This window comes from Balaenoptera musculus, chromosome 6 (assembly GCF_009873245.2).
Source record: "Balaenoptera musculus isolate JJ_BM4_2016_0621 chromosome 6, mBalMus1.pri.v3, whole genome shotgun sequence".
Taxonomy (NCBI): domain Eukaryota; kingdom Metazoa; phylum Chordata; class Mammalia; order Artiodactyla; family Balaenopteridae; genus Balaenoptera; species Balaenoptera musculus.
Genome location: NC_045790.1, coordinates 114,631,493 through 114,652,066, shown reverse-complemented (window position 1 = coordinate 114,652,066; position 20,574 = coordinate 114,631,493). Strand labels below are relative to the sequence as shown.

At 62.8% G+C, this 20,574-nt stretch overlaps 1 protein-coding gene across 3 annotated transcripts in view; it reads right to left on the bottom strand.

The window, feature by feature from the left end:
• The window catches only part of KCNT1 (potassium sodium-activated channel subfamily T member 1), a 67,214-nt gene extending 50,170 nt beyond the window's left edge, over nt 1-17,044 (bottom strand). The window contains exons 1-2 of one of the 3 annotated variants that reach the window (XM_036855435.1): nt 16,935-17,044; nt 5,851-6,009 (exon numbers count right to left, since the gene is read on the bottom strand). In XM_036855435.1, coding sequence (XP_036711330.1) covers nt 5,851-6,009; nt 16,935-17,044 — 269 coding nt within the window. Of the gene's footprint in view, nt 1-5,850; nt 6,010-16,259; nt 16,331-16,934 lie in introns of those variants that run through there. The other 2 variants (XM_036855439.1, XM_036855438.1) reach the window with 2 other exon arrangements.
• Between the last annotated feature and the right edge of the window lie 3,530 nt (nt 17,045-20,574).

Here is a 20,574-nt window from a genome sequence, read left to right as displayed (position 1 = left end):
TTGGCAGGCGGATTCTTAACCACTGCGCCACCAGGGAAGCCCCGGCCATCTCTTTTGTAGTGTCCACCTTGTTTCCCCAAGCCTGCTGTGGATGGAATGTGTGTGTCTCCCCAAACTCACATTGAAGCCCCAACCCCCAGTGTGATGGTGTTTGAAGGTGGGGCCTTGGGAGGTGATTAAAGTTAGATGAGGTCCCGAGAGTGGGGCCCCAAGATGGGATTAGTGCCCTTATGAGAGCACGTGCTCTCTGTGTCTCCCATGAGGACACAGTGAGAAGGAGTCTGTACACCAGGAAGAGGTCCCACCAGGAACCCCCCACCCCCACCCCTGGCTGGTATCTGATCTCAGACTTCCAGCCTCAGAACTGTGAGAATTAAGTGTCTGCTGGTGAAGCCCCTAGGCTGGGGTGTTTGTCACACAGCTCGAGCTGCCTGAGACACAGCCTGGACACTCTCACCTCCCACTTTCACTCCAAGTGGATGAAGCCGAATGACACATGCACAGAATTTTCAACGGCAAATGGCACATCGTGGGAAGCATATCAGGAGTGAAGGGAACCGCAATGTGAAACAGAACCGAGCACGGTTTCCGTGACACTGGAGGATGCTGGCCACCCTCTCGCTGGATGTCTGTGTTCTGTTTTGCACTAACTGGGAGGAATTTAATTCTGATTCGGGCACACAAGTCCCCGGGATGCAGGCTTAGAGGCAAAGTGATGCAGTGAGATGTGCACCACCAGGGGCCGGGATGGGGACCCGGCTACCGGGGGCGCCCAATTCGCCATCTCAGGGTCTCCCCCAGTATCCTCGGGATGTGGGCAAGGGGAGCCAGGGCCCCTTCTCATCACAGAACTGCTAACACCTTGACTGGTGTATCCCGGATCACTGAGAGCGTGGCTGTCTTCCAAGTGCAGACTCAGGTCCAGGAGCCCCGCCGACCCGCCTCGGTGTCCACACTGCTGCTCACACGTGTGTGCGCCCCTCCATCACCCACGCCCTCCCTGTCCCGTTTGTTCTTATTCCTTTATCCTCCATCTGCCCGCTGCCGATCCTGCCTGCTCCTGGCCTCCCAGGACCGGGGGCGACCCAAGCCTCCACACGCCCACCCAGAGGGAGGGACACAGGGTAGGAGGAAGGCGCGGCCTGCCCCTGGGAGCCCCGGCCACCTCCCTGACCGCCTCCCAGGCCCCTGCTCTCTGCGGGGGGCCCCCAGGTGACAATGGGGAGCAGAATTAGACCTGGCCCCAGTCCTACGGTGGTGTGGCAGAGAGGCAGGCAAATGAGCCCCAGGCCCGGAAAGTGCTAGAAAGATCGATATAAATCTTACCCCCTTGGGACACAGCACACAGAATCAGCCAGGACCTGAGCCTTCCCTTGGTCCAATCATGCAGACAGAGGAAAGTGAGTCCCCAAGAGACACAGGGACACTGAGAGCGCCGCCTGGCGGCGTCCGGGTCAGCTCCCGATGTCCATGCACCCAGCGCGCTCGCCACTGTTCTGTCGATGGTTTAAAGTCAGAAACTGCAGAGACAGAGGCAGATCGGAGAAGGCACGCAGCTGCAGCTGCGGAGGACGTGGGCGGGTCCCGGGAGGAGGTGAAGGACCCTGGGCGCAGGTGGGACGGAGCCGAGGTGAGTGCAAGAATTTCAGGCCTGGGCGATGGACGAAGCTGGGGGTGTTGGGGGCCCACTGGAGAGGCTGGCGTGAGGGCGGGCAGCTGTCCAGGGGGCAGAAGCAGCCGCCCCAGGGGTGACCAACTTACGCAGGGAGGGGGTCCTGGAGCACCCCCGGGCCTTGGGCCTGAACACCCAGGTGGCTGCTCTGGGCTGGGGAGGGGCTGTGGGGGGAGGTGAGGCGTCTGGCTTTAGACCCCCACTCCGGGGTGCTGGACGACATGCCCCCCGCACCCCAGCACCATCCAGTCCTATTCTGCATGGAGCTGAAGGTGGCAGGGGACCCCCAACCTGCCTGGGCCCCACCAGCCTGGGCCACCGCCATTTCCCAGGTGGGCCGTGTCCTCCAAGGCCTTCAGGTCTGTGATGGACACAGGCCCCTGGCCAGGGTGGGGCAAGAAGGCCAGGGTGGGGCCGGGATCCCACCTCGCCGCATCCTGACTGAGGCTGAGCAGAAGGGAGGCCCGAGGAGTTTAAGTGTAACACCAGGGGCCTGAACGCAGCCCCCGCGCAGGAGGAACCCAGGGGACCCCGGGGGCTGGGCCTGCTCCAAAGGCACCTCTCTGAGCCCTGCCTGCCCCTCCTGGAGCCCAGTCCAGGGGTCGGAGGGTCCAGCCCTGGGGGCCGTGGCTGCCAACAGTGGCTCCTGCAGGGCGGGGCCGGGGTCTGTCCTCAGGGAGCCCCCCGCAGTGCAGGCCTGCCTCCCCACTTCTCGGCTTGCTGGGTGAAACAACACCGAGTGCAGCTCAGTCCCACAGGAACGGTCAGGTTCCATCTGCCGTTGCTGGAAGAGCTTAGGGAAACACCGAACAGGGCCCTTCTGGGCAGTGCTCTAACCCCTGGAGGCCTGGCCTCCTCACCTCCCTGCAGCCGGCGCTGCCCCGGAGCCCCCAGGGGGGGCGCACACACCTCCCCACCCCCCACCCCGTCCTCCACTAGATGCCTGGGGGCGAGGGGGGCACGGACCCTGACGTCACCTCCCGCTGCGGGCTGGGTCCTGGCCGGACAGGCAGCTGGGGAAAGCAGCTGGTCCCCGGCACGCAGGCCAGGAGAACACCTGGCCGGGCCTTCTCTTCACCTGTGGCTCTGCCCACCCCAGCCTCTGGCTGGATCTGCCCCTCGTGGGAGACGAGCGTGTGGTGTGACAGCCCGTGGCCCCCGCCCCGCGGTGCAGAGAGGGTGGGGGGTGGGTGGCTGGCTGAAGCCTCGTGTCCACGTTACAGACCAGGAAAGGGAGCAACACTTAGAACGACCAAAGCCCCGTCTGCGAAGCCCTGTCCCGCTCTCCTCACAGCCGCCTCTTCCAGGCCGGGCTACCATCGGCCCTCTGCAGGAAGAAGAGCGGGCGCGGGGGCTCACCGCCCGGCCAGGCCTGCAGTCCCCGAGCCCCGCAGGCGGCCCTCAGAGCCCCAGGTCCAGCCCCCGGGACCAGGAGCACCAGGCGCAGTGGAGGGTCCGCTGCGGACGGGGAGGGGCCTCCTGGAGCTGCCCCTTGGCTCCTGGGGTGAAGGGGCAGTGAGCTGACCCGGGACAGGGCAGGGAGCCCCGCGCCCCGGGCCTTGCAGGGTCCAGGCCTAGGGCTAGAGCCCTGGCTCCCCAGGAGCCCCGAGACCCGGCCACAGGCAGTGATGAGGGTCCCCTAGGACCCTGGCTGCCCTCCCTGCAAGAGGCTGGCCAGCAGTCTCCTTCGCTCACGTGGGCTGAGCCCCGCCCCCACCCCCCAAGGCCACGGTGTGTGAAGCTGTGGTGACTCATGGCTGTGGCTTTATTCCCCTGGAGAACAGGAAGCCCACAGCCCTGGCCGCCTACCCACAGCCTGCCAGGAGTCAGGCAGCAGCGCCCCCGCTCACCCCACGGAGGCTGCCCCGGGGCGCGTGAGCGGGGCTGGAGAGGAGCCCAGGCAGCAGGGACCCAGGAGCACGCGGCGGGAGGGCAAAGCACAGCTCTTCTCCCCGGACCCACGACGCCCGCTCGGCAGTGCTGATTCGCCCAGGCCACCGGCCCTTCCTGCTGCGGCCCCAGGACCCCGGCCCCAGCCCGGCCCCGGGCTCTGTGGGACTGTCCCTGGGGCACACGGAAGCACTGGCTGAGGGCACATGGCCCTGCTGGTGGGGCAGGCTGGCCACCTTGGCCTCCAGCCTCCCGGGCCCTCCGGCCGCCCCACAGCCTCTCAGCCCCAGTGCCTGCTCCCTTCCCTCACCCGACGTACACACACATCCTTACCACCTCTCCGCACGTGCAGCGCAGGGTCTCCATGCCTGCCCGGGGACCAGGGGGCCTGTCCTCTGGAGGGCTCCCCCCGCCACACACACACACACACACACACAGTCCGTCTCTGAACACCACGAGCACACAAGCACAAAGTCCCTGCGCCCAGCACACAGGAGACTTTCCCCCTGAAAACAAGGCCGAGGAGAACAGAGACTGGGGGTTGCCAGGAGCTGCAGGGCAGTGACTGCTCACGGGTACGAGGTTTCCGTCGGGGGTGATGGAATGCTCTGGAACTACATAGTGGTGATGATGTGTATGCACCAAATGTCACTTTATATTTTAGATTTTGTATATTTTACCACAATAAAAAAACCCCAAGCCACAAGGTCCAGAGCACAGTGGAGGATTCAGTGCCAGCTTCCCATTTCCCAGGGGACAGGGACAGTTCCCTCCAGGCAGACACACGCCACCCTTGGCTGACGGCAAGGACCTGCCATCCACTCCTAAAATCTAAGGGATGTGTCACTGCAATTACATCAGTTGCAGTCACTGGCATTTCTGGAGCATTTGGAGGCCCCAGGCCCACTCGGGGAGATGGATGCCGTTTCCTGCCCGCCTCTGAAAGAACCTCTGGGGCTGCTGTTATCGAGAATTAATCAAGTCCCAGCGGAGCAGGCAGTGAGGGGCTGGTGCTGACTTAGGAAGGTGCTGAGCTCACGTTTGGCTTAGAGAAGCACCCAGCACTGCCCTCCTCTGCCTCTGCCCACCCAGGTAGCTAAATGAACTCTTCACCTGGGTGTGTGTTTTCGGGTGGGTTTACCTATTACCACGGTACTCAGTCCAACAAGATAAAACTACACGGCCTTAATGTGCCCCTCTGCTGGGCTTGCACCCTTGGTTCTATGTGGGTGAAGACCCTGGGTTCCATTTCTCCTCCAGATTCTACCTGGAGAATGCAACTGAATGCTATGGGAGGTCTGGAAGGATATTGTTTCCGGCACGCAGAATGGATTTTAAACTCACTTTCCACAAGCCTCACACACAGTCCTTATATACTGGTCTCATTCACAAGCACGATTTCTTTCCCAGCTGCAGCTTCAGCAGTGGATTATTCTGAGAGACTGATCTGTGCCCTGACGAATTTCAACCTCATGGACTTTATGTGCTAACTTGAATAATTGCACTGTTGGCACAACTGCAGATTCATGAGCCCAGTTCAGGGCTGGGTGGGGAAGGAGACCCGCAGATACCAGGGCCCCTCCCCCAACACACTGCAAGGGAAGTGGTTCTGGTCCGAAGTCCCACAGGCTCCAGCGTGAGTCCCTGCACGCATAAAAGCACTTCCCCTGAGGCTGACAGAGCTATAGTGCTGGGTGTTTACTGAGACAGCTATTTGGGGAAAGGGCAGAGAAAAGCAACATTTCTCCCAGCTTCCTGCCAGCCTCCTCAGCACATGAATTATTACCAAGGGCTCATTTTGCTGGTCCTTTGCCGAAAGACTCAAGTTTATTTTGCTTTGTGCCCCCCAGGAGAATCTGAGGTGAGGGGACATTGTCATCCCTGGTAAGTGACCACAACATGAGCTTGAAGGACACCATCCCTTAATTAATAATAAATGACCATAGCCAGCGTCTGGAGGACGCCAGCCCTCAGCCAGCCTGCGGGGCTCCGCCACGTGGCGCTTCCGGCCCTGGCTCGTGCCCAAAATCAGCAGAGCTGCCAGCGGGACTGGGGGCCTGTGGGCAGAGCCGGGGAGGCTGGCCCGGGGATTGGTCTCTGCGGAGACTCCCCAGTACAGAGCCTCCCGTCCCATCCTCCAGGTTCCTCCCGGGAAAATGCTTCCCACCCCCCAACTTCTCCGGGTTCCGGAAACCCGGGAAAGTTGAAGGGCGCCGGCCCCGGGCAGCGTGGGCGCAGCGGCGGCCTTCAGCACCGCGGACAACTCCGCGCGCCGACCCCCGCCCTACCTGTCGTCGTTCTGGAAGGACTGGTCGCCCAGCAGCAGGTCCCGGAAGCGGTACCGCGGTGGCAGGGGCACCAGCTCTGCGTCCAGGTCGCTCATCTTGAGGCTGGCGGTGTCCAGGAGCGCGCCGTCCCCGCGGCCGCCGTCCCCGGCGCCGGGCTGCCTGCGGGAACACGCCAGCGCCCGCTCAGCCTGTGCCCGCGCTCGCCGCGCAGAGTGGCCCCCGGCCAGCACAGCCCCTGCCCGCCCCGCCGCCCCCGGCCCCCCGCCCGCCCCGCCGCCCCCCACGCGCCTGGCCGCGCAGTACAGCCCCGCCGCTGCGCCCCACCGCTGCTGCCGGGCTGCGCGGCCCACTCCAAAGCAAGCACCTCCAGGGCGTTGGGGAGGCTCACCACTGCCGATGTCAGGGGCAGGTACTCTCATCACCCCCGACCCCACGGGGGCCGTGGAAGCCCTCCCAGCTCCCCCCACACAGACTCTGCCAAAGTTGGCTGCTCAGCCTTCCTCTGGGTCCAGAACACCTAGCTCCCCCTCAAAGACCCCCTTCCAGACCCTCAGGCGGCTGGGCTCAGGGGAAGTGACCAGGAGGCTTAAGAAGAGGCCCTCATCTGTGGCCTCCCTGGGGCCAAGCAGCTCAGGTCGGATCAGAGCCTGCGAGGGGGTGTCAGCAGGGGAGGGCAGGATCCCTCTGAGCCCCCAGCTGCCCTCTGCCCAGCGTCACCAGGATTCTGGGGCCACAGAGGCCCCTGTCCCAAACACCTGGCAGTGGTAGAGCAGGGGTCACACCCGGTAAACCGGGAGGGTCCCTGGAGGTCTGCAGCCTTCTGGGGCACCAACATTTGTCTTCCGGGGCTCCTTCCCCTTTCCTGCCCCCATTCCCACACCCAGGTGAGTTCTGGCTGCAGTTACCCTCACGCACCGAGGCTCCCAGTTTCCAGCGTCCAGGGCAGCAGCCCCCAGGGCCCTCTGGACATCACAACAGGCCCTCTCTGCCCTCCAAGTCAGAGGCTCGCTAGCTACCCCCGGAGCCCCGCCATAACACAGTGGTGCCGGACGCAGCAGAGCAGCTGCACATCGTTAACTAGAGCCGTGGGGATTCTCATTTCCATGGTGCACGTGGGCAGGGCGGGGGCCCGGGCCACCAGCGCAAGTGGGAGTCAGGTCAGACCCTGGGGACTCCCGGCCCTCTGGCAACCACCTGACCTTCCAGGTTGAGTCCAGCCCCAGGCCACCCCTAGGTGCTGCCCCTCAGTGCCCGGTGGGACACTGGTGGAGAGGCAGGAATTATAATATCTCCCCGCAGCCTCTGCCCGCTGGGCTGAGCCCTCACTCACTCTTCTAAAAGCCAAGACCCCGGGGTCGGGGGAGCAGCACATCAGCTGTGACCCTTTAGTGGTGGACCCGGGAATGGCCTCCTGGGCCCCTTGTCAGTCACCACAGGAGGCAGGGCAGATGAGCTGGGGGGGGGGGAAGGTGGGTTCTCCCCCCTGTCAGGCCCATCCCCCCAAGGGACAGGAGGTGGAGGAGGACAGAGGAGCCCAGCTCAGCCTCTGGGCAGGTGCAGGGGTCTGCTGACCACACTCACTCCCGCGCTGAAAAACTACGGGCAGGCCGTACGAGAGGCTGGGAGCCCAGGGCCACTCACCTGGAGCACGAGGTCCACGCGGGCGGGTGGGCACTATGGACCCCTCCTCTCCCTCCCCAACCTGGGAAGGGCAGGCACATTCCCTGGGCCCCCACCGAGGGCCTGGCCCACGCCTCCCGACCCCCTGGACGAGCAGCAGGCAGGTGTCAGCCCCCCAGCCCACGGCCATCGGGAGCTGCTCAAGGACCGTCCCAGGCCGCGGCTGCGAGCGACCACGTGGGCCCAACACGCCTGCGTGCTGTCCTCCCGGGTCTCGGGGTCAACCCCGAGGATCTGGCAGCATTTGAGAAATAACATTTCCTTAATTGCATCAGCGTGGCTGCATGTTTTTCCTTAGTCACAAGCTGGTGGGGCCGTGGGTAGGGGCAAGCGGGCGGGGGAACCACATGGCCAGAGGTTGGGGGCTGCGTCTTCTTGCTTTTGCCCCTTTCTTGCCAAAAGCCTCTTTCAATGGCAGAACCCCAAGAGACTGCCAGCTCCCCGGGCATGGCTGCCTCTGACCCCCTCCCCACTCTGACCTGCTTTGGGCTTTCTCTCCCGGCCTCAAGGCCCGGACACGGCAGGGCCCGTGGAAGCGCTCGGAACCCAGGGCCTCTGTTTGCTTCAGGGGGACACAGCGGGGGGAAGAAGTGCACCAGGAGTCAGAAGGCCAGGCCCCTGCCCGCACGCTGTGGCCTGGGGAGGACGACAGGGAACGCCGCCCCTCTTCCCTGACGGTGCCGCTGGGACACCAGACGCTGGCGTGAGCACAGGGCGGAGAGCAGGTAGCCCACAGGCCTCCTGGCATCCTGCCTCGTGGCACCGGCGGAGCCGAAAGCCCACATGAACCCGAGTGTTTGTTGTGCTGGCCGAGAACCAGGGCCCCAGGTCTCCTGGAATGGTGCCCCTTGCAGGAGGGATGTGGCTGGACAGCTGCTCCCCGTGTCGAGGGGCTGGTTGAGGCCTCTCTCCAAGCCCAAGGGCTTGTGTCACTGAGAGCTCTTGGGCATGCGGGAGTGGGGGTGGGGGTCCCATCCCCCTCGGAGCTGAGATGGTCCAGGTGGGGCGAAAGCAAGGCCCCACCTCGGCCTCCTCGTCTCCCCTTCCCACTCCCTCCTCCCTGCGTGCCCAGAGGGGCCGGGAGGAAGTCTGGGACCCCCAAACCATGCCCATTATCCTTTCTGTTCTGTGTGATGGCCACATGGAAGAACGGCCGATTTCTATAAGAACTCAGTGCTTCGGTGGTATAAAGAAGGCGTCCATCTTCCCGGCCCTTGCTTGCCCTCAGGACAAGGCATGGAACTTCATCTGTGGGACTCACCAACCCCCTGCCGAGCCAGGGCAGAGCAGCCCCCTCCCAGGCAAGGCCCTGGGGACTCTCAGGGCCCGTCGGCGTAAACCCGCAGGCCCAGGGAGCCGCCAAGGGTCGTGATGACTGAGCGGGCTCGGTCCTGCCCCATTAGTCCATGCTGGGTGGCCCCATGAAAGTCACTTCACCTCCCTGAGCCTCAGTTTCCTCATCTGTAAATGAATATCCTGATGCCTTCTACCTTTAGCAGGTGATTGTAAAGATGTAAGGAGACAGCAAGGTTGAGGTGTGCAGTGTGGTATCTAGCACATGGGTGCGTAATCCACGTCAGTTTTTAATCTGGGGCTGGTGAGCCAGCAGCTTGGCCAAATTCCAGCAGACAAAGGCTCTGACCCCAAGCGTCAGGTTCCTGGGATGGCCAGCTCCCCATCACGGTCTCCCCAGTTTGGCCGGAGGCCCCTTTGGGGGGCTTAGACTCAGGATGCCAACCTACAGGATCCAACAAGGGAGGCTAAGTAGGAGAAGGGAAGCCAGCACCCGGCACACACGGCGGGAAGTCATCTCCCAGTTTGGTGCACGTGTGCTCGCGCGCCCTGACCCTCCGGGCCCAGGGGAGGGAGAGCCGGGGCCTCAGCACCCAGTGCCAGCCGTGTGCCAGGCACTGTGACTGCGGCATGTGGCACAGAGTCCTCAGAACCCCGCATGCAGCCAGGACTCCCCGTCCCTCCGATAGGAGGTGAGGACCTCTGGGCTCACACAGCCTAGGAAGAGGCCCACAAGGCGGGGCGTGGGGAAGCCAGGTGCGCCTGATGTGGAGCCGTCCTGTTTACCAGCAGCTGCACTGCCTACAGGCGGCCAAGGGGAACCCCTCTGAGGGCCAGGACTTCTGCTTCCCTTCCCTCCCAAATCCGCCCCCTTAGCGGTCAAGGAGTCAAGCACAACTGAGGAGGGTAAAGTGGTCAAAAACCTGCTTCTCCCGCCAAAGGCACCAGGCCCCAGTAGTTGCACAAGTTCTGCCACCTCATTCAAACCATTCCAAAGTACAGAAGGAAACAGAAGCGACTCTGCTTATTTTCCTAAGCTGACCTAATCCCATCACCAAAATCAGGTGCAGACAACACCAATGTATATATGAGGCAATCTCCCTTAATACTCTAAGTGCAAATATCCTAAGTAAACTGTTACTAAATGGAATGCAGTAGTGCATTACAACACCGTACCAGCAATACCAAATAGGATTTATCTAAAAAAGACTGCAATATACTTCACTATGCAAAGAAACTAAAGGAGGGCTTTCCTGGTGGTGCAGTGGTTAAGAATCCGCCTGCCAATGCAGGAGACATGGGTTTGATCTCTGGTCCGGGAAGATCCCACATGCCGCAGAGCAACTAAGCCCGTGTGCCACAACTACTGAGCCTGCGCTCTAGAGCTCGTGAGCCACAACTACTGAAGCCCGTGCACCTAGAGCCCGTGCTCTGCAACAAGAGAAGCCACCACAATGAGAAGCCCATGCACCGCAACAAAGAGTAGCCCCTGCCACTGCAACTAGAGAAAGCCCGCGCACAGCAACGAAGACCCAATGCAGCCAAAAATAAATAAACAAATAAATTTATAAAAAAAAAAGAAAGAAATTAAAGGAGAAAATCCATATGATCTTGTGAGTAGATACAGAAAAAAGATTTGTTAAGACCCCCAAATCCATTAATACATTGGATATAGGGGGAGACGTTCCTAATTTGATTAACAACAACCAAAAAAATCCAGGCAATGGTGGAATCCTGGAGGCATTCCCGCTCCAGTTGGGAACACAAGTCTGCCCACCACGATGGGCGTCCTTGGCTCCCACTGAGAAGAAGCAAAGAGTAAGAGAAGGAAGAGATGGGGCTCTCGTTGTCTGCAGCAGGCATCACCGTTTGCCAAGAAAACCCAAGAGAATCAGTTGAAACCTATTAGAACGAATGAGAGCATCTAACGGGGTCGCACAAACCGAAGGCAGGAGTGACAAGGTGGTGGCAGCATCACGGGAGGGAGGGCCTGCTCACGGCAGCCGTGCAAACTCAGAAACCGGGGCCCCACTTGCCCCCGGGGTCCAGGACCACTCGGAGCAACGGCCCGCCGCTCTCCGGCGCTCTCACTGACGGCAGGAGGGGGTCGTGCTCCCAGAGCTCAACAAGCCTCCTCCAGAGGAAGGGGCAAAGCTGATCAGCTCCCGTCAATGCAAACGCTCATCTTCTCAGAACCTGTTTCCGAGATTCACGCTGAAGGATAAATATGCAAGACCTGCCAGGACGGGTGTGAGAGAAAAACAGAGAAGGGACGGGCCTTGCCAGCTGTCAGGGCTAATTTACAGCTCCAGCAACGGGATCTCTAGGGCTGGGTATGAGAGAGAACACAGAGCAGGGGAATTCAGGAGAGAAAGGAGGCCTCGGGAGGGACATCAGTAATTCAGTGTTGGTGTTGGAATGAGAGCAGCCCAACCCATCCTCAGGGCCTCTCACGGGATGCTTGCAACATCCTGTGTGGTGGGAATGGCGCTCCCCCCCCCGCCCCCCGTTTGCTGATGGGGAAACAGACGCCACAGAACTGAAGTAACTCAGCTACCTGGGCAGGGCCAGTGCCGGAGCTCAGGTACTCTCAGTGGCTACGCCATCCAGCCGCGGGCCTTCCGTCAGCTAAAGAAAGACCCCAGCTCACAACCCCAAAATGAGGAGGAGCCTGGAAGAGAACGCAGGGCAAAGATGCTTGGGGTCGAGAAGGCCTCTTGTTTAGCAGGACAGACGTATAAATGCTTCCACGTGGGAACAAGACACTCTTGTTTAAAGACACGCTGATGAAAGGGAAGAACAGTGAAAGAAATCAGGTCAGTGCAAGGACGCCTGCTAGCCACGCAGGAAAGACAGACAGGCAGAAGGAGGCAAAGGACGAACAGCAGCTCAAAGAAGAGAAAACAAAACAAAAAATTCAACCGGCACACACGTGAAGGACCTCCTGCCTCCCTGGCCATTAGGGAGACAGCCCAGCAAGTACCACGATGTGGGGGGGGGACTCTCTGACCCCGAGCCTCCAGCTGGGACACCCTCATCTGTGCCTAGGACGCTGGGCACAGACCCTAGCCTCACGATGACCCCGCAGACGGCCCGGACGTCCGCTACGCAGGACATGCTGCGCTGTGAACATGCAGGTCCCAGTGACCCGAGTGGACACGTCTCCACAAAAGAACAGCCCTTTCAAAGGATCCCATTTAGGTTAGAAACTAAACACAATCGGCTCGGAGGGGACCCCAGTGAGACGGGGCTTTCTCTGGCTGCCTGGCTCATACCAGGTGTGCAGGATGTCCCCACCGCACGGTGACAGTTCGGCGGGCGGGGGGGAAATGGTGGGCTAAGGGCTGTGACTCATCCTTGGTGCTACACCAGGAGACGTATTGAGCAAGACTTGAGTTACTGGACGTGAGAAGCGCCAGGGACGACCTGCCTCTCCCCACGCATCACCAGGCTGCAGCCGCAGCCCCAGCCCTTGTCCTGGGCCCAGCCGCGGGGAGGTCTCTGGGGAGGAAGGGCATATGACATCCTGGGAAAATGTCCCTTCTCCCCCCAAGGCTCCTTTATAAAGGAGTCCAGATTGCTTGCAATGCTCAAGCCAACCTGGAGGAGGACTGAGGGACACCCCCTTTGGCTCAAAGACATGCTCCCTCTCCTAAGATGCATTCTCCAATAGCTCACACTCGGTTCAAAATTTCCAAGGACACTGGAGACCTATGACTGACAGAGGGATGGGGGATGTGTGCACGAGTGCGCACATGTGTGGGTACGCATGGACCTGTGTGCGCCTGCGTGCACACAGGCGTGTATGTATGTATGCACAATGCACACGCATGCGCACACACGTGTGTTTGCCCGCACATGCGCACACATCCCTGCCCAGTGCCCCGCAGGAGAGTCCTGCAGACGTCACGGCATCACCAGGGTCGGGGAGCAGTCAGTCGAGCGCTGGGCCGGGTGCCCAGGCAAGCAGAAAGCCGCCGAATCTCTCTGCTGACCGCGACAGGAAAGCTAAGTGTTTCCTTCCCACCATAATAAAAAAGCCAGAGCTGCTCAAGCTGCCGAGAGCTGGTGGGTGTGCATCTCTGGGGAAGGACGACCCTCTCCCTAGGGGAGGAGCCTTTGAGTCAACGCCGTGGACGGCTGCTCACCGCCGTCTCCGAGCTGCATCAAATCCCAAAGGGAAAGCTCAGAACACGTCGTTGAGCCAAATTCAAGCTGGAGAACTACTGAAACAGACACTTCATAGCAGCTACCCCCGGCACAAAGCCAGCCCAGAGGACAGGGAGGAGGGACCTGGTAGCCGTGTGGACACGGGGCCTTGGGCGTGGCCAGGGGTGGTGATGGCGCCCCGTGGGCCCACCCCCCCGACACAGGGGAGGCAGAAGCCACGGGGATTGCAGTTCCCACCCTACCCGGCCGCCCACCTGGGCTTGGATCTACCTCTGGGGAGAGCCCTCTGCTGCACGCCCCCGCGGGGGACGCAGTGTGCCTGGGGCCCTCAGTGCCGGGCAGCGAGCCCACGTCCAGATCGCAGACCCAGCACTCACCCCCCGGGTGCCCGTCCCCTGGCTGGATGCGTGGTGACCACTGGGAGGCGCCGGGGGAGGCCTGGGCCGAGCTGCGGGGGGCTGAGGCGGAAGGCTGCCCTGTGCGCCCCACTCCCACGGCCGTGGGACTGGGGTACCACCGTGTCCCTGCTCAGCCGCCAGGCTCCGAGGGCTGGCACGGCCTGCAGGGGCGCCCTGGGCCTTGTCTGGAAGCTGAGGCCCCGGTGGGGACATCCTGCCCACGCCTCATACCCGGCAGATCCCTCTCCTTAGAGCCTCATGTCCTGGAGAATCCAACTCCCTGGCTGGCTTCCCTGTCCTTTGTCCTGTAACATCTGCCAATACCTCCAGGCTCACCTCTCCCAACAACCTAGAGGCCCCATGTCTGCCAGATGGGGTGAAATTCCGCACTCGCCTGGCACCTGGGGCCTCTGTCCCTGATTTAAGACTCTGAGCTCTTCCCAAGATCAGACGCCTGCCAAGAGGTATCCAACAGCGGCCTCTGGCCCGACATCCAGGGTCTCTGTGAAGCTCGCTGAAGGCTCGCGTGGGTTCTACCCCAGGGGTGGGGGGCTGTCCTATGGGCAGGAGGGGGGTTTCTGGTCACGTCATCGTCAACGTGCAGGGCAGCACCCCAGGCCCCCAAGGCTGGCACTGCAGGGTGGTCTCCAGGGCTCACTGCCCCATGCAGGACAAGCTGGCCACAGCCAGAGAGACTGCACAAGGGACCCCTGAACACACCCCCTGTGGGAAGTCTAAACCGCAGAGCAGACCTCTTGGGAAAGGCCTTTCCAGGAACCCCAGCCCGGAGCTGGCCTACTGACCCTGCCTCGTCCTCTGCAAATGGTTTAAACTTGCCAGCATCTAGCACGGGCCTCAGCTACGGGCCAGGCCTCCCCATCCCCAAGCATGGTAGGAGGAAGAGGTTTTGGTGAACGTGGGTGGCCCATCCGCACACACAGCCCACAGAGTTCCCACGACTCCTTTAAAATCGCCCGCGTCATCAGGCGCTGCTCCTGGGCCAGCACCCGTCTCGGGGCTCCACCCAAAGGCTCCACACACCCGGGCGCAGCTTGCAAATCCCCACATCCTCGGGGACCGAAGGAGACGCCTAAGGGGAGAGTTCATGATTCAGTCATGAAACCCTCTAACAAAGCATGACCCCTGCCGAAGCAGGGTCGTGCCAGGTAACTCGGGGTCGGTCAGACACATGGACAGTCTGGGACACCCGTGTGAACGGTGGACGGAACCCGCATGAGCGCACGGACGACACCCACGGACCCGCGCTGGACACAAGCCGAGCTCCGAGCAGGTACCCCCACCCCATCCCCTGCTCACTCACCTCTGTCCTCCCGAGCTGTGACCGTAGCCACGCTGGGCCGAAGGCAGACCCCCAAGTTCCCTCCAGCCTCCAGACCAGGAAGCTGTCCCTCCTGCTGGACAGGACTGGCGTGTACCTCGGGCCTTGTGAACCTTTTCCCACGGAGCCTGGGCCACTTCCTGCTGCCTTGCAGGCACCGCTCCCTAATATGGGCCGGGAGGGCTGGCCGTGACCTCCAGCCAGACATGCAACCTGGCGGGATGCCAGCCCTGGATCTGCGCCTTCCACCGTTGGGGCCCAGAGGGTCCCATGCTGGCCCTGGGTAGGCAGGGCTGTTGGGGGACCAGGAGGTTCCAGTGGGAAGGCGCAAAGCTAGGACTCTGGTTTCCAGGGCTGACCCTGCTGTGAAGCCTGGTGCAGGAACCCGCCCCTCGAGCTCTCCCAACCCGGATCCTCACCCGCCTACAAGGGGTCTTCCCTCTCCGAGCTAAAGCCCACCTCCCTGAGCTGCCAGTCTTGGCCTCCGCTGCCCCACCCCACCCCAGCCAGGCTTCCCTCTCAGCCAGTCTCCCCTGCTCTGGGTGGGGTGGGGGGGTGGATCTCTACCCTGCCTGACCTTCCTGGTCGGGGGGTCTCTACCCAGCCTGCCTGACATACCCTTGGCCCCGGCAGCCACTCCAGATGTGTCTGAAGCATGACAGCGAATCACTGCGGGGACAGAGGTCAGCTCCGACCGGGGGGAGAGGAACACTGTCCCGGCGGACGCGGAGGAGTCTGGGGACCAAGCCCCTACCTCGCCTGCAGCAGGCAGTCAAGTGGGGCAGGGGAACTGGACATGGGTCGCCAGAAAGATGGGTGACACCTGTCCGAGCAGGGAGATGGGCAGAGGGGCAGCCAGATCATGTCACAAGACCCCTCTCTGGTCACTTATTCTGTGCCTGACAGATGCCACCTGGTTGATCCCTCAGGGCAGCCTGAGGGAGGTCCAGGCTGTGCCCACCTCACGGGGTGAACTCCACTTCCCAAGGACACCACCTGCACAGCCTGCTCTCAGGGTCCCTGCCTCTCACCCCAAGCTGTGCCCCCAGGACCCCACGGGTGCCAGGCCGGTGCTGTCCCTGCAGAGGGACCACCCTGACCCTTGACGTGTGGCTGGAAGCGTCCCCTCTTGATCCTGGTCCCTCACCACAAACGGCCCTTAAAGACCATTCGCTCCGCCACCCACTTGACAAGCTGGGAAGCCAAGTCCCACAAGGAAACAGCCGTAGCACCTGGCCTTGAACCCCGGCATCCACCCCTTCTCTGGCCTTAGAACAGCTGACCGAGCGGGACCCAGAGTCCAAGGTTCTGCCCAGCCAGGGAGGGTCACACAGGGCAGCGGCTGTGGGTGACCTGGAGTCTGGCTCCTGGCGCAGGGTGAGGGGCAGACGTGTGTGCCTGTCCTCTGGGGCTGGTGGGGTGGGGAGAGGGCCCCGAGGACGGGGCCCTGGGGCAAACCCCCATCGGGATTGTCACCGCTCTGCCCTTCCTGGGACGCCCACCAGCACGGTGCCCTCTGTGCCAGTCACCTGGACAGGCAGGAGCTTCGTGGCATCATGGGACACGGCACAGGGAAGGTCGGCTCCCAGGCCACCTGAAAGCCCGTCAGTTAATTCTCTCCTCACACAGATAAATAAACAGGGACCCTGAAAGACAAGTGACCAGCCGAAAATCACCAAGCGTCTAGAACCCAGGACTCCTGCCCTTCATCTGACAGCCCACCTGCACCCCACACCCCAAAACAAGGGTCTTCTTAGGAGAAGTTGCCCTTGAAAACCCACTTCTACCTGGGGAACCCTGGCCCCTGTGTCTCGCTGGGTACAGTGCTGCCACCCCCACGGGCTCCTCCCCCAGGCTTGACCAGAGAGCAGGCTGGGAGGCCAGCACAGCACCTGGCCCCTCTGGCACGTAGGGCACTCCAGCTTCCTGCCCGCAGGGTCTGCGCCTCGTGGTGCCTGGGAGATGCTCACAGCCCCGCCATGTAAGAATGGCCACACTCCGGCCACCTGCTGGTCATCTGAGTAAGTGCTCCCCTCACTGCGACCGGGTTCTGAAGGGCACCCCTGTTCCCCACGCTCCCCACGCTCCAGGGTCCTGGGGGGCAGGTAGTCCTGGGAAGTGGGGATTTCAGGATGAGGGGCCCTGGGGTGGCACGAGCCCCGTCCGGGGTCCCTCCACGTGGGGGAGGGCACTGCAGACCGTACCTGGCTGCGCATCGGCCGTCGTCGAACACGAAGGTCCGGTTGGTGTGGCCCCCGCCGCGCGCCCCCCTGTAAACACCCCCCGGGCTGCGCGCCCCGTCCGGGAGCGGCATTGGGCTGGCGGCGGCTGCGACTTGGAGCCGAGGAACAAACGAGTCAGGGAGCGCTTGGCGACTTCTTCCCCCGCTTTGCCCTGAAACACTTTTCTCTGGCTACGGTGGGGGTGGGAAAAAAAGAGCCTGTTCCAGGGTCGGTTCCGGCGCCTGTGCGGGCGCGCCCCCTGCCGGCCGCGTCGGGAACCAGGCTGGGGACGGGGTGGGGGTCCGCCCGCATCCCACCCCGGGGACCCGCCTCCATCGCGACGCTCGGCGCCCCCGTAATCCCGGGAAACAGGACAGAGGCTCTTTAAAGGCTAGAAAACCCCAAGAGCGCCCCCGGGGGCAGGGGTGCATGGTGGGAGGGGCTCCGAGAGGGCTGGGGGCCTCTGGGCGCTTCCTGTTTAAAGCGCGAGCATCGGCGATGGCGCCTGCGCTGCTCGATCCTGCCCTCGCTCTGAGCCGCTGGGATGGGCGGCCGATCAGCACCTGCCCCGCCCCCATCCCCCCACGGCACCTGTCACTCCTGCAGAGACCTGCACCCAGACCCCGTCTGTCCGTCCTCGCGGCACACCTGGGAGGCCGCTGGGCCCGGAGAGGGAAGGGCGGTCGGACCCCTGGAGGCGGGAGTGACTGCACGCTGCCACCTGCCGCCGCCGGCACCTCTGCCGCGCGCGGCCGCCCTGCTCTGCTCTCGCCCCAGCCCCACACGGAGCACCTGGCAAACAGGCAGAGGAGGGCCCGCAGCCTGCTGCAACCCCACGACCCAAAGGAAGTCATCCAGGAAGCAGGGGGATCCGCTGGAGGGCCCCACACGCTCACACTGCCACCCTGGCTCAGCTGCCCCCCGCCCCCGCAGGCAGAACCCTCTGTTCTGTCCCCAGTGCTGGCCTGACCCTCAGTGAACCATAAGCGTGGCGGAAACACAGAGGAATAGACAGAGAGGGAAGGGAGGCGTCTCCCAAAGAAGGGCGAGGGACTGCGGCGTCAGGCGGGGTGGGGGGGGGCGGAGCTGAGCCAGCATCACCCGCGAAGCTCATCTCACGGCCTGGGGCACCAATCCAGCCACCCACCGCGGGGTGGTCAGTGTGGGGGCTGTCAGGGCAGAGCTGGGCCAGCCGATTTGGAGGGTGCATGGCATGTACTTCGTGGTCCTGACATCTGCAGCGAGTCTCAAGTCCCATCCCTGTTTACTTCCAGAAAACAGCAAGCTGATCACAGATACTTTGTGTGTGTGTGTGTGGGGGGGAACTTGGCAAAGGCATGGCTTGCCCCCAAGTCCCCAGAAGGAGTGCAGCTTGTCCTCAGGCTCAGCAGCAGTCTTACATCTTGGGGACTTTGCCTACTTCCTCCTGAGAGAAGGGTGCTGCTGCAAGAGTGCCACCCACCCCTGGCCCCCAGCAGGTCTCTGCCCTCCCCCAGGACTCCTGCTAGGGTGTGTCCATCTTGTGGGCCCCTTGGAGGTGCCCTCTGGCTGGTCAACGAGATGACTGGCATGCTGTCAGTGACGGGAAACTCTGGCAAGCCCAGTAACATTCCTGAGAGCTTCAGGGAAACCAAAACTTGGCCCCTCTCTACCACGGAGGAGCCAAGCCCAGAACAACGGCGTGTCCGTCCCTCCCCAACCAGGAGCAGGAAGGTGAGAGAGCCCCAGACCCCGGCTTCCAGTCCACCTGCCCCAGCAAGGCAGCCGGCAGATGGGATCGCTCCGCCAAAGCTCCCCACTGTGCCCCTGGACACCCGGGCCAACATGCTCTGCGGGGTCTGCTCTGGCACTGCCCTCTCTTGGGCACTGGGGACCCTCCCAGGGCAAGGAGCCGGGCTTCTCACACCTCCTGTAAATGCCGGGCCGTACGTGCTGGCAGAACCGGCCATCCCCAGCCTTTCTTGGACTCAACACAGAAGCCAGGCTGTGGGCTGAGCAGGACTGGGCAGCAGGGGCCCCGCAGCGCCCCCTTCTGTCGGGAGTGCTGGCCTGGCACACGGGCCCTGGCCTCCTTGCTCCCCAACCTGACCTCAGGCCCACCCATCCTCACAGCGTCACCCTCGATCGCGACGCGACTTCTGTCCCCTGCCCAGCCCTCCCTTTATCCCAGGCCCGGCCTCCTGGGGTCCTGCCGCCTCTCCTGCATGGCCTGACTCCATGTGCCCCACGTTACTGCCCCCGCCAGTCCCCCAGCATCTGACCTGCGGCCCCAGCCTGGGCTGGCCGGCCCCTCCCCCATGCCGCCTTCAGGACTCGGGGCTGAGCAGAGTGGAGACGTGGGCCCAAGCCCTCAAATGGCAGGACCTCCCACGGCTGCACTTCGCCCATCTCTGGGTGCTCCCGCCGCCCAAAGCCCCACCCCAGGATGCCCACCCGCAGCCCTGAGCCCCTCCTCGGTTGGAGACAGGTTTCCTGCTTCCCCGGGGGCAGGGGCTCTGCTCTGTCACCTGGCTCCATCCCAGGCCCAGCACCTGGGGCGCACTTCGACCACCGCAGTGACACCTGCCCCAGCTCCCTCTTGCCTCGCCTCCCCGTGAACTCCCCCAGCAACTGCCCCCCACGCCCACGGCAGCCCACAGCACTGCTCTTAAGTCCTCCCGACTGAAATAGAGCTTTAGTACTCTCCCCTCCCCTTAAAGGTCCACCTCCCTGAAAAACGACCAGTCTCCACTTTCCCCTTCCTCCCTCCCTTCCTTCCGTCACTCCTCCAACAAAGCCCCGGTGGGCTTCATGTCCAGCACTGGGACGGCCCCTGGAGATCCGGCGAGGTGAGCACAGATCTGGAACCACTCACACTGAGCACTAAAAGCGGGCAGAGTGAGGTTTTTTGGGAGCCCCCTGCCCAGAACCTGCTGGAGACAGGGGCTTCGCGGAGTGAGTCTGCAGCTGGAGGGGGGGCGGGGAGGAAGAGGAGGAGCGAAGGCTCAGCCCCGAGAATGAAGGTCCGGGCCTGGGGCAGGCAGGGGGCAGGCAGAGGGCAGGGCTGGGAGAGGCAGGAAGGCCAGCCAGCCTTCAGGCAAGCCCGGGTGCCAGGGAAGGCACAGAGAGGGTGCGTGGGATCGGAGACAGGGCTGCGAGGCATCTGCATGCCTCCTGGCTCCTGAGTGGGCGGTGGCACTGGCTTAGGCAGAGCATACCCTGGAAGAGGATGCCATTTGGGGGACGGGCACAAGTGAACCTTGGATCTGCAGGCCCTCAGAGGCAGGTGGGGCCCCTCTGCCCATCCTTAACCAGCCGGAGTCCCGTAGATCTTGGCTGACCGGCCTCCCCGCTCCCATCTTAGCTCCCCTACCTGGGCCTCAATGTCCCCCGCGGGCCACACTAATCCTGAAACCTTCTCCTCCCACACCTGTAGCTCCCCGGCCCCTCTGCTCTCAGGTAAGACCAATTCCTCCTGCCACAGAGGGGATCCTACCTGCCCACCTCGCTCACGTGCCAGCCCAGGGAACTGCCTGGGCTCGTGTTGTTTCCTGCTTGGGACGCTGCCCAGCTCGGTCCTGAAAACCACCTCGCCCTGAGGACACCCTCCTGCCCCTCCCTCCACAGATTCGTCGTCTACTTG